Genomic DNA, 13,511 nt, shown 5'->3' on the forward strand with positions numbered 1-13,511 from the left:
CCGTTAGATGACATTTTGGATGGAATTAAGGCTCTTAAGTTGGCTAGTTCTTTCATTACTGATGCCGCTTTTCAAATTGCTAAATTAGCGGCGAAAAATGCAGTATTTGCTATTCTAGAGCGTTATGGCTCAAATCTTGGTCTGCTTATGTGTCATCAAAAACTAAGCTTTTAGCTATTCCCTTTAAAGGTAAGACCCTTTCGGGCCTGATTTGAAGGAAATCATTTCTGACATTACTGGACGCAAAGGCCATGCCCTACCTCAGGATAAGTCTGTTAAGATGAGGGGTAAACAAAATAATTTTCGCTCCTTTCGGAATTTTAAAGGAGGACCCTCTGTTTCCTCTTCCTCCACAAAGCAGGAAGGGAATTTTGCCCAATCTAAGTCAGTCTGGAGACCCAACCAGACTTGAAATAAAGGTAAACAATCCAAGAAGCCCGCTGCTGCTACAAAGACAGCATGAAGGGGCGGCCCCCGATCCGGGACTGGATCTAGTAGGGGGCAGACTTTCTTTCTTTGCTCAGGCTTGGGCAAGAGATGTTCAGGACCCCTGGGCGCTGGAAATCGTGACCCACGGGTATCAACTGTAATTCAAGGACTTTCTCACAAGAGGGAGACTTAATCTTTCACGATTATCTGTAGACCAGATATAAAGAGGCGTTCTTACGCTGTGTAAAAGACCTCTATACCATGGGAGTAATTTGTCCCTTTCCAAAACTGGGACAGGGGCTTTACTCAAATCTTTTCGTGGTTCCCAAAAAAGAGGGAACTTTCAGACCCATTCTAGATCTCAAGTGTCTAAACAAGTTTCTCAGAGTGTCCCATCGTTCAAAATGGAGACTATACGAACAATCTTACCAATGATCCAGGAGGGTCAATATATGACTACCGTGGATTTGAAGGATGCTTGCCTTCATATTCCTATCCACACGGATCATCATCAGTTTCTAAGGTTTGCCTTCCTGGACAAACATTATCAGTTTGTGGCTCTTCCTTTCTGGTTGGCCACAGCACCCAAAATTTTCACAAAGGTTCTGGGGTCTCTTCTGGCGGTTCTCAGACCGCGAGGCATAGCAGTAGCGCCTTATCGGGACGATATTCTGATCCAGGCGTCAACGTATTAACTGACAAAATCTCACACTGACACAGTGTTGTCTTTCCTGAGAACTCACGGTTGGAAGGTGAACATAGAGAAAAGTTCACTAGTTCCACAGACAAGGGTTCCTTTCTTGGGAACTCTGATAGATTCGGTAGACATGAAAATGTTTCTGACGGAGGTCAGAAAATCAGATTCTAAATACTTGCAGAGCACTTCAGTCCATTCCTCGGCCATCAGTGGCTCAGTTTATGGAGGTAATTGGATTAATGGTAGTGGCAATGGACATCATTCCGTTTGCTCGCTTTCATCTCGGACCTAATTTCTCTGCAGCTGACTGAGTGGAGATTGAACGCTTGATTTTATCAAAGTGAGGATTCTCTGATTCGGTCATCAATACTTTGATACAGGCTAGGAAGCCTGTCACTAGAAAGATCTATCATAAGATATGATGTAAATATCTTTATTGGTGTGAATCCAAGGGTTACTCATGGAGTAAAGTTAGAATTCCTAGGATTCTGTCTTTTCTCCAAGAAGGATTGGAGAAAGGGTTATCAACAAGTTCCTTAAGGGGACAAATTTCTGCTTTGTCAATTTTGTTTCACAAACGTTTGGCAGATGTGCCAGATGTTGTCTTTTTGTCAGGCTCTATCTAGAATTAAGCCTGTATTTAGACCTATTACTCTTCCCTGGAGTTTGAATTTAGTTCTTCGTGTTCTTCAAGGGGTTCCGTTTGAGCCTATGCATTCCATAGATATTAAATTGTTATCTTGGAAAGTTCTGTTTTTGGTTGCTATTTCTTCTGCTCGAAGAGTTTCTGAGCTTTCAGCGTTCCAGTGTGATTCGCCTTATCTAATTTTTCATTCTGATATGGTGGTTTTACGTACCAAACCTGGATTTCTTCCTAAGGTTGTTTCGAATAAAAATATTAATCAGGAAATTGTTGCTCCTTCCTTGTGTCCTAATCCTTCTTTTAAGAAGTATTTTGCATAATCTGGACATGGTCCGTGCCTTAAAGTTTTACTTACAGGCAACTAAGGATTTCCGTCAATCATCTTCATTATTCATGGTTTATTCTGGAAAGCGTAGGGGTCAGAAAGCTACGGCTACCTCTTTCTTTTTAGCTGAGAAGTATCATCTGCCTGGCATCCTCCTGAAAGAATTACGGCTCATTCTACTAGGGCTGTGGCTTCCACATGGGCCTTTAAAAACTATGCATCTGTTGAACAGATTTGTAAGGCTGCGACTTGGTCCGTTTAGGTCTCTGTCTTGTCCCTCCCTTTCATCCGTGTCCTGTAGCTTTGGTATTGTATCCCACAAGTAAGGATGAAATCCGTGGACTCGTCTTATCTTGTAGAAGAAATGGAAATGTTATGCTTACCTGATAAATTGATTTCTTCTACGATACGACGAGTCCGCGGCCCTCCCTGTCAATTTAAGACAGATTATAGTTTTTATTATTTACAACTTCAGTCACCTCTGCGCCTTTTAGCTTTTCCGTTCTCTTCCTATAACCTTTGGTCGAATGACTGGAGGTGGAGGGGAAGAGAGGAGCTATATATACAGCTCTGCTGTGGTGCTCTTTGCCACTTCCTTTTAGCAGGAGGATAATATCCCACAAGTAAGGTTGAAATCCGTGGACTCGTCGTATCGTAGAAGAAATCAGTTTATCAGGTAAGCATAAATTTCCTTTTTTCAGCGGAAAATGGCTGTTTTTATTTTATCCCTCCCTCTCTGACTCTTCAGTGGAGTTCCACATCTTGGGTGTTACTATCCCATACGTCACTAGCTCATGGACTCTTGCCAATATGAAAGAAATTAATTTATCATTTCATTTCTTTCATATTGGCAAGAGTCCATGAGACCCACCATTTTTATGGTGGTTATGATTTTTTTTTTGTTTAAAGCACAATTATCTCCAGGTTCCTTTTTTTTTTTTTTTTTTTTTTTATGCTTTTTACTCCTTTCTTTACCACCCCACTACTTGGCTATTCGTTAAACTGAATTGTGGGTGTGGTGAGGGGTGTATTTTGAGGTTTGGGAAACTTTGCCCCTCCTGATAGGATTGTATATCCCATACGTCACTAGCTAATGGACTCTTGCCAATATGAAAGAAATTAATTTATCAAGAAGTTCTTACATAAATTATGTTTTTCTTCCACAAGGAAAGATGAATAAACCTAAAGGAGTTTGCCCCCAATCCGGGATCGAGTCCAGGTGGGGGATGGAATCTGTCTTCAAACATGTATAAAAGATGTCCCAGATGGGCTGTGGATATAGTATCTCTGGTTTTCTACCTAGAATTCATACCTTCCTCCCAGATGCAGGTTCCTCCTCTCAATTTTATCTGTAGGCCAGATAAATGAGGCATTTTTTAATTGTGTTTGGGACCTCCCCTCCCTGTGAGTGATAGTTCCTGTAAGAGAACATGGTCTAGAATTCTATTCCTTCCTGTTCATGGTTCCCGAAAAAGAGAATTTTTGGTCTTATGATAGAGCTAAAGTTTTTCAACAAGTTTTCTTAGGGTACCGTCCTTTAAATGGAAACCAGTGGTTCCATTCTTCCTTTGGTCTAAGAGGGTCAGTTAATTATGACTATAGACCTGGAGGACGTGTCTTTTGAAGTTCCTGAGTTTTGCCTTTCTGTCAAACACTTTCTTTTTGTGGCTCTTTCCTTTGATCTTGTCACGGCTTCCAGAGGGGGCTATCTTGGCAATAATCAAGTTTTGGGGTATTGCTGTGGTGCCTTTCCTGGACGACACAATGGTTCAGGCGCCAGCTTTTGAACAAGCAAACTCTCATACTGAGATCTTGTCTTTTCTTCATTCCCATGGATGAGAATTGAATCTGAATATGGGTTCCCTTGTTCCAGCTACAGGGGTAGTTTTCTTGGGGACCTTATTTCCCTATCTCTGACAATATTTTTGTCAGAGGAATCAAGGATTCTTTCCTCTTGCCTCTCTGCTCTCTACAGTTGGGTCCGTCAGTGGCTCAATGTATGGAGGAAATTGGTCTGATGGTTGCTTCATTGGACATCATCCCTTTCTTGATTCCTTCTGAGAGTCTGCTGTTATGCATGCTTAGATAGTAGAACAGGGATCATGTGATTTTGTCTCGGAGGATAGATCTAGATCTGTCGACTTGAGATTCTTTTCTGTGGTGGCTTTCGCAGGAGCATCTGTCTCGGGACACATGCTTCAGGAGACTTTTCTGAGTAATGTCCTCGAACTCCAGCCTGTTAGGTTGGTGACTATGGACTTGGGAGGAGTTCGCTCTCAACTCCAAGATGGTAATGGAATAGCAATCTACAAGGTTCCGATGGCTTGGCCTCAGTTATCAGACATTTTCATCCCTGTGGTTTACATCAACCAACTAAGAAAGAACCTGGAGTTCCTTAGCCATTATTGGCGTGGATTGTTTGGTGGGTGGACGCTCACATTTGTTGTCTATCCGCTATTTGCATTTCAGGTGCTACTCCTGGAGGTGTTCTCCAGGTTAACCCTCAAATAGGGGGGAGGGGGGTGCTGCTGTTAGAGATGGCAGTACGCCTATCTTTTTCGTTGCGTTTAAAGGTCTAGAGACCAGCAGGCTGCTCTATTAAAATCCTTGGCGGTTCCTTGAGTTGTCAGTCTGACATTTTAATAGAGCAACCTAACAGTCTGACATCCATGTTCCTCAGTTTGCTCTCCTTCTACGAGTCTTTGTATCACATGGGAGTGGTCATCTGTATTTCTAATAGTCCCTGCATAGTCTAGCAGGATCTGGATACAGACATAGCTGCAATGTATCTATTCCACCTTGTTGGTTGTTCCTGAGGAGGGACATTCTAATTCGGGGTCCATTCTTTTTGTTTTCTGCTTGGAGATGGAACGCTTGGTTCTGTCTAAGCGTGTTTTTTCTGAGTCGGTCATTGAGACCATGATTTAGGCTCGTAATCCTGTTACTATAAAGATTTGCCATAAGATATGGCGTATATCTTAAATGGTGTGAATCGAAGGGCTACTCTTGGAGTAGGGTCAGGATTCCTAGGATTTTGTCTTTTCTCCAGAAAGGTCTGGAGAAGGGTTTGTTAGTCTGTACCCTGAAGGGTCAGGTTTCTGCATTTTCTATTTTGCTCATAAGCGTCTGACGGACGTGGCAGATGTGCAATTTTTTTGGCAGGCTCTGGTCAGAATCAGGCCGGTGTTTAAGTCTGTTGCTCCTCCTTGGAGCCTTAAAGGGACACTGAACCCACATTTTTTCTTTCATGATTCAGAGCATAACATTTTAATAAACTTTCTAATTTACTCACTAATAATTTTTCTTCGTTCTCTTGCTATCTTTATTAAAAAAGCAGGAATGTGATGCATAGAAGCCGGACCATTTTTTGTTGAGAACCTAGGTTATGCTTGCTTATTGGTGGGTATATGTAAGCCTCCAATAAGCAAGGACTATCCATGGTGCTGAACCTAAAATGGGCTGGCTGCTAAGATTTACATTCCTGCTTTTAAAATAAAGATAGCAAGAAAATGAAGAAAAATTGATAATAGGAGTAAATTAGAAAGAAAATAATTTCAGGTAAGCATAAATTTAGTTTCTTACTACATACATATGTTGTAAGAAGCCAACTTTGTGTCACCGAGCAGCAGAGTGCACATAACTGCCCTTACATAGCGCATTATACAGCTCCAGCATTAGGGAGCCATGGATGTCGGCTAGCTGTAAGTACGCTAGTTAGGGAGTGAGGGAAAAACTAACTCATTAATTAGTCTCTCTCTTATGTGCATATGCAGTGAAAACACTGCAAGATTTTTCTCATTTTTAGCAGCAAAATCGGTAATGCATGTACATTGCAAACATGAAGCTTTACTTAAAGGGACAGTGTACACCAAAAATGTTCTTATTTAAAAAGATAGATAATCCCTTTATTACCCATTCCCCATTTTTGCATAACCAACAGTTATATTAATATACGTTTTACCTCTGTGATTACCTTGTATCTAAGCCTTTGCAGACAGCCTCCTTATCTAAGTGCCTTTGACAGACATGCAGTGTAGTCAATCAGTGAAGACTCCTAAATAACTTCACGGGAGTGAGCACAATGTTATCAATATGACACACGTGAACTAGCACAGTCTAACTGTGAAAAACTTTCAAAATGCTCTGAGCTAGGAGGCGGTTTGAGCCTAGCTAGGTTTAGCTTTTCAAAATGATAAAAGTAAATTGGAAAGTTGTTTAAAATTGCATGCCCTATCTGAATCATGAAAGTTTAGTTTTGACTTTACTCTCCCTTTTAAATTTTAGCCCATATTTGTTTTCTCCAACATAGGTGTGTCCGGTCCACGGCGTCATCCTTACTTGTGGGATATTCTCTTCCCCAACAGGAAATGGCAAAGAGCCCAGCAAAGCTGGTCACATGATCCCTCCTAGGCTCCGCCTACCCCAGTCATTCTCTTTGCCGTTGTACAGGCAACATCTCCACGGAGATGGCTTAGAGTTTTTTAGTGTTTAACTGTAGTTTTTCATTATTCAATCAAGAGTTTGTTATTTTCAAATAGTGCTGGTACGTACTATTTACTCAGAAACAGAAAAGAGATGAAGAATTCTGTTTGTATGAGGAAAATGATTTTAGCAACCGTAACTAAAATCCATGGCTGTTCCACACAGGACTGTTGAGAGCATTAACTTCAGTTGGGGGAACAGTTTGCAGTCCTTTGCTGCTTGAGGTATGACACATTCTAACAAGACGATGTAATGCTGGAAGCTGTCATTTTCCCTATGGGATCCGGTAAGCCATGTTTATTACGATTGTAAATAAGGGCTTCACAAGGGCTTATTTAGACTGTAGACATTTTTTGGGCTAAATCGATTGATATTAACACTTATTTAGCCTTGAGGAATCATTTATTCTGGGTATTTTGATATAATAATATCGGCAGGCACTGTTTTAGACACCTTATTCTTTAGGGGCTTTCCCAAAGCATAGGCAGAGTCTCATTTTCGCGCCGGTGTTGCGCACTTGTTTTTGAGAGGCATGGCATGCAGTCGCATGTGAGAGGAGCTCTGATACTTATAAAAGACTTCTGAAGGCATCATTTGGTATCGTATTCCCCTTGGGTTTGGTTGGGTCTCAGCAAAGCAGATACCAGGGACTGTAAAGGGGTTAAAGCTTAAAACGGCTCAGGTTCCGTTATTTTAAGGGTTAAAGCTTCCAAAATTGGTGTGCAATATTTTCAAGGCTTTAAGACACTGTGGTGAAAGTTTGGTGAATTTTGAACAATTCCTTCATGTTTTTTCGCAATTGCAGTAATAAAGTGTGTTCAGTTTAAAATTTAAAGTGACAGTAACGGTTTTATTTCAAAACGTTTTTTGTACTTTCTTATCAAGTTTATGCCTGTTTAACATGTCTGAACTACCAGATAGACTGTGTTCTGAATGTGGGGAAGCCAGAATTCCTATTCATTTAAATAAATGTGATTTATGTGATAATGACAATGATGCCCAAGATGATTCCTCAAGTGAGGGGAGTAAGCATGGTACTGCATCATTCCCTCCTTCGTCTACACGAGTCTTGCCCACTCAGGAGGCCCCTAGTACATCTAGCGCGCCAATACTCCTTACTATGCAACAATTAACGGCTGTAATGGATAATTCTGTCAAAAACATTTTAGCCAAAATGAACCCTTGCCAGCGTAAGCGTGGATGCTCTGTTTTAGTTACTGAAGAGCATGACGACGCTGATATTAATATCTCTGAAGGGCCCCTAACCCAATCTGAGGGGGCCAGGGAGGTTTTGTCTGAGGGAGAAATTACTGATTTAGGGAACATTTCTCAGCAGGCTGAATCTGATGTGATTACTTTTAAATTTAAATTGGAACATCTCCGCATTTTGCTTAAGGAGGTATTATCCACTCTGGATGATTGTGAAAATTTGGTCATCCCAGAGAAACTATGTAAAATGGACAAGTTCCTAGAGGTGCCGGGGCTCCCAGAAGCTTTTCCTATACCCAAGCGGGTGGCGGACATTGTTAATAAAGAATGGGAAAGGCCCGGTATTCCTTTCGTCCCTCCCCCCATATTTAAAAAATTGTTTCCTATGGTCGACCCCAGAAAGGACTTATGGCAGTCAGTCCCCAAGGTCGAGGGAGCGGTTTCTACTTTAAACAAACGCACCACTATTCCCATAGAGGATAGTTGTGCTTTCAAAGATCCTATGGATAAAAAATTAGAAGGTTTGCTTAAAAAGATGTTTGTTCAGCAGGGTTACCTTCTACAACCCATTTCATGCATTGTCCCTGTCACTACAGCCGCATATTTCTGGTTTGATGAACTGATTAAGGTGCTCGATAGTGACTCTCCTCCTTATGAGGAGATTATGGACAGAGTCAATGCTCTCAAATTGGCTAATTCTTTCACTCTAGACGCCTCTTTGCAATTGGCTAAGTTAGCGGCTAAGAATTCTGGGTTTGCTATTGTGGCGCGCAGAGCGCTTTGGTTGAAATCTTGGTCGGCTGATGCGTCTTCCAAGAACAAGCTACTAAACATTCCTTTCAAGGGGAAAACGCTGTTTGGTCCTGACTTGAAAGAGATTATCTCTGATATCACTGGGGGTAAGGGCCATGCCCTTCCTCAGGATCGGCCTTTCAAGGCAAAAAATAGACCTAATTTTCGTCCCTTTCGTAAAAACGGACCAGCCCAAGGTGCTGCGTCCTCTAAGCAAGAGGGTAATACTTCTCAGGCCAAGCCAGCTTGGAGACCAATGCAAGGCTGGAACAAGGGAAAGCAGGCAAAGAAACCTGCCACTGCTACCAAGACAGCATGAAATATCGGCCCCCGATCCGGGACCGGATCTGGTGGGGGGCAGACTCTCTCTCTTCGCTCAGGCTTGGGCAAGAGATGTTCTGGATCCTTGGGCGCTAGAAATAGTCTCCCAGGGTTATCTTCTGGAATTCAAGGGACTTCCCCCAAGGGGAAGGTTCCACAGGTCTCAGTTGTCTTCAGACCACATAAAAAGACAGGCGTTCTTACATTGTGTAGAAGACCTGTTAAAAATGGGAGTGATTCATCCTGTTCCATTGAGAGAACAAGGGATGGGGTTCTACTCCAATCTGTTCATAGTTCCCAAAAAAGAGGGAACATTCAGACCAATCCTAGATCTCAAGATCTTAAACAAATTTCTCAAGGTCCCATCTTTCAAGATGGAAACCATTCGAACTATCCTTCCTTCCATCCAGGAAGGTCAATTCATGACCACGGTGGATTTAAAGGATGCGTATCTACATATTCCTATCCACAAGGAACATCATCGGTTCCTAAGGTTTGCATTCCTGGACAAACATTACCAGTTCGTGGCGCTTCCTTTCGGATTAGCCACTGCTCCAAGGATTTTCACAAAGGTACTAGGGTCCCTTCTAGCTGTGCTAAGACCAAGGGGCATTGCAGTAGTACCTTACCTGGACGACATTCTGATTCAAGCGTCGTCCCTCCCTCGAGCAAAGGCTCACACGGACATCGTCCTGGCCTTTCTCAGATCGCACGGCTGGAAAGTGAACGTGGTAAAGAGTTCTCTATCCCCGTCAACAAGGGTTCCCTTCTTGGGAACAATTATAGACTCCTCAGAAATGAGGATTTTTCTAACAGAGGCCAGAAAGACAAAGCTTCTGGACTCTTGTCGAATACTTCATTCCGTTCCTCTTCCTTCCGTAGCTCAGTGCATGGAAGTGATCGGGTTGATGGTAGCGGCAATGGACATAGTTCCTTTTGCGCGCATTCATCTAAGACCATTACAACTGTGCATGCTCAGTCAGTGGAATGGGGACTATACAGACTTGTCTCCAAAGATACAAGTAAATCAGAGGACCAGAGACTCACTCCGTTGGTGGCTGTCCCTGGACAACCTGTCACGAGGGATGACATTCCACAGACCAGAGTGGGTCATTGTCACGACCGACGCCAGTCTGATGGGCTGGGGCGCGGTCTGGGGATCCCTGAAAGCTCAGGGTCTTTGGTCTCGGGAAGAATCTCTTCTACCGATAAATATTCTGGAACTGAGAGCGATATTCAATGCTCTCAAGGCTTGGCCTCAGCTAGCGAGGACCAAGTTCATACGGTTTCAATCAGACAACATGACGACTGTTGCGTACATCAACCATCAGGGGGGAACAAGGAGTTCCCTAGCGATGGAAGAAGTGACCAAGATTATTCTATGGGCGGAGTCTCACTCCTGCCACCTGTCTGCTATCCACATCCCGGGAGTGGAAAATTGGGAAGCGGATTTTCTGAGTCGTCAGACATTGCATCCGGGGGAGTGGGAACTCCATCCGGAAATCTTTGCCCAAGTCACTCAACTTTGGGGCATTCCAGACATGGATCTGATGGCCTCTCGTCAGAACTTCAAAGTTCCTTGCTACGGGTCCAGATCCAGGGATCCCAAGGCGGCTCTAGTGGATGCACTAGTAGCACCTTGGACCTTCAAACTAGCTTATGTGTTCCCGCCGTTTCCTCTCATCCCCAGGCTGGTAGCCAGGATCAATCAGGAGAGGGCGTCGGTGATCTTGATAGCTCCTGCGTGGCCACGCAGGACTTGGTATGCAGATCTGGTGAATATGTCATCGGCTCCACCTTGGAAGCTACCTTTGAGACGAGACCTTCTTGTTCAGGGTCCGTTCGAACATCCGAATCTGGTTTCACTCCAGCTGACTGCTTGGAGATTGAACGCTTGATTTTATCGAAGCGAGGTTTCTCAGATTCTGTTATCGATACTCTTGTTCAGGCCAGAAAGCCTGTAACTAGAAAGATTTACCACAAAATTTGGAAAAAATATATCTGTTGGTGTGAATCTAAAGGATTCCCTTGGGACAAGGTTAAGATTCCTAGGATTCTATCCTTCCTTCAAGAAGGATTGGAAAAAGGATTATCGGCAAGTTCCCTGAAGGGACAGATTTCTGCCTTGTCGGTGTTACTTCACAAAAAACTGGCAGCTGTGCCAGATGTTCAAGCCTTTGTTCAGGCTCTGGTTAGAATCAAGCCTGTTTACAAACCTTTGACTCCTCCTTGGAGTCTCAATTTAGTTCTTTCAGTTCTTCAGGGGGTTCCGTTTGAACCCTTACATTCCGTTGATATTAAGTTATTATCTTGGAAAGTTTTGTTTTTAGTTGCAATTTCTTCTGCTAGAAGAGTTTCAGAATTATCTGCTCTGCAGTGTTCTCCTCCTTATCTGGTGTTCCATGCAGATAAGGTGGTTTTACGTACTAAACCTGGTTTTCTTCCGAAAGTTGTTTCTAACAAAAACATTAACCAGGAGATTATCGTACCTTCTCTGTGTCCGAAACCAGTTTCAAAGAAGGAACGCTTGTTGCACAATTTGGATGTTGTTCGCGCTCTAAAATTCTATTTAGATGCTACAAAGGATTTTAGACAAACATCTTCCCTGTTTGTTGTTTATTCAGGTAAAAGGAGAGGTCAAAAAGCAACTTCTACCTCTCTCTCTTTTTGGATTAAAAGCATCATCAGATTGGCTTACGAGACTGCCGGACGGCAGCCTCCCGAAAGAATCACGGCTCATTCCACTAGGGCTGTGGCTTCCACATGGGCCTTCAAGAACGAGGCTTCTGTTGATCAGATATGTAGGGCAGCGACTTGGTCTTCACTGCACACTTTTACCAAATTTTACAAGTTTGATACTTTTGCTTCTTCTGAGGCTATTTTTGGGAGAAAGGTTTTGCAAGCCGTGGTGCCTTCCATTTAGGTGACCTGATTTGCTCCCTCCCTTCATCCGTGTCCTAAAGCTTTGGTATTGGTTCCCACAAGTAAGGATGACGCCGTGGACCGGACACACCTATGTTGGAGAAAACAGAATTTATGTTTACCTGATAAATTTCTTTCTCCAACGGTGTGTCCGGTCCACGGCCCGCCCTGGTTTTTAAATCAGGTCTGATAATTTATTTTCTTTAACTACAGTCACCACGGTACCATGTGGTTTCTCCTATGCTATTATTCCTCCTTAACGTCGGTCGAATGACTGGGGTAGGCGGAGCCTAGGAGGGATCATGTGACCAGCTTTGCTGGGCTCTTTGCCATTTCCTGTTGGGGAAGAGAATATCCCACAAGTAAGGATGACGCCGTGGACCGGACACACCGTTGGAGAAAGAAATTTATCAGGTAAACATAAATTCTGTTTTTGAGTACACTGTCCTTTGAATTCAAAGTCACGGGGGTGAGAAATTTTTCAGCATTGAATGGGATATTTCACAAAGAATACATAGACCTTGCGATAGAACCTAAATGTATGATTCCTGTTACATTACGGAATATCTTTGAACTAAGATTTGCTTAACAACCTTGTTTAAAAAAAATTCTTTTGTAATCATAGAATGTTATATTTTGTAATCAAAATATGCATCTTAAACTGTTTTATGGAACAAGATTATATAACTTTTTTTTTTTTTTTTTCCTTCTTCTTACAGAAACGACTGGAGAAAATATGCAAAAATTTAAAATGAAAGTGAAGCCATTCCTAGTCTTTGGTTTACTCTTTTATACATCAGTTTGCTGTATTTCTGTGCAGTATGCCAGATCATTGGATTTGTAAATATCATCTACCTTTTTAGTTACTGTTCTGGCATGACTGAAACAAATAAATGGTTTTACATGCTTAATTTTTTTTATTTTTTTTTTTAAACCAAAAAGGAAAAAGTGCCCCATTGAGAGGCAGTAGTTATGTTGAGCACTGTATATCTTAACATGTTTCCATTTAGAAAATGCACACATACACAACTGAAAACCTTGTTTTAGTTCTAGCATTTTTTTGTATATACATATCTATGTAAATAGAAACTATACTTTTGATCACCAAACACAATAAAAATATTGTTTGATGGTGGATTATTTTTTGTTATTAAGTGTGTTTTTTTGTTTAATATAAAAAATGTAGTTTTTAAGCTTTGTTTGCTTGCTCCTGGCACATTTTTATGCAGGTTGTAATTTACTAACTAAAATGGCTTCTATTACTGTTATAAACCAGAGCACAGAAACATTCTCTATGGATTTAAATAAATCTGAACTTTGTTCTGGTAAAAATGTAAATTGTTGTTTCTCACTTTCATGCAAACCCATGTGTACTCAAAAATCCACACAGCTGACAAGCTGTAGATTTTCCCTATTAATTTGAATCAGTGTACATACAAATGGTTATGCCACAAAAAAGCTGCACAGACTTTGTTACATTATAAGAAATGTGTTACTGAATGCAAAAACCACTAGAGAAACATTTAACCACTGTTGAGAACTTTAATTAAACTCTAAAAGACTGCAAAATAAACTTTCCATCTAAAGGGGAGGAGAGGCCATGGCTTAATTCATTACTATTGGGAATTAAATGGACAGTCTAGTATAAATTATTTCATTTCATTATTCAGATAGGACTTTTAATTTTAATC

The 13,511-nt window shown here is 41.8% G+C and overlaps 1 protein-coding gene across 1 annotated transcript in view; it reads left to right on the forward strand.

The window, feature by feature from the left end:
• The window catches only part of CDCA8 (cell division cycle associated 8), a 121,756-nt gene extending 108,801 nt beyond the window's left edge, over positions 1–12,955 (forward strand). The window contains exon 11 of the mRNA XM_053707149.1: positions 12,540–12,955. Coding sequence (XP_053563124.1) covers positions 12,540–12,575 — 36 coding nt within the window. The 3' untranslated portion in view covers positions 12,576–12,955. The remainder of the gene's footprint in view (positions 1–12,539) is intronic.
• The last annotated feature ends 556 nt before the right edge of the window (positions 12,956–13,511 follow it).

The sequence above is a fragment of the Bombina bombina genome, chromosome 3 (genome assembly GCF_027579735.1).
Source record: "Bombina bombina isolate aBomBom1 chromosome 3, aBomBom1.pri, whole genome shotgun sequence".
Taxonomy (NCBI): Eukaryota; Metazoa; Chordata; class Amphibia; order Anura; family Bombinatoridae; genus Bombina; species Bombina bombina.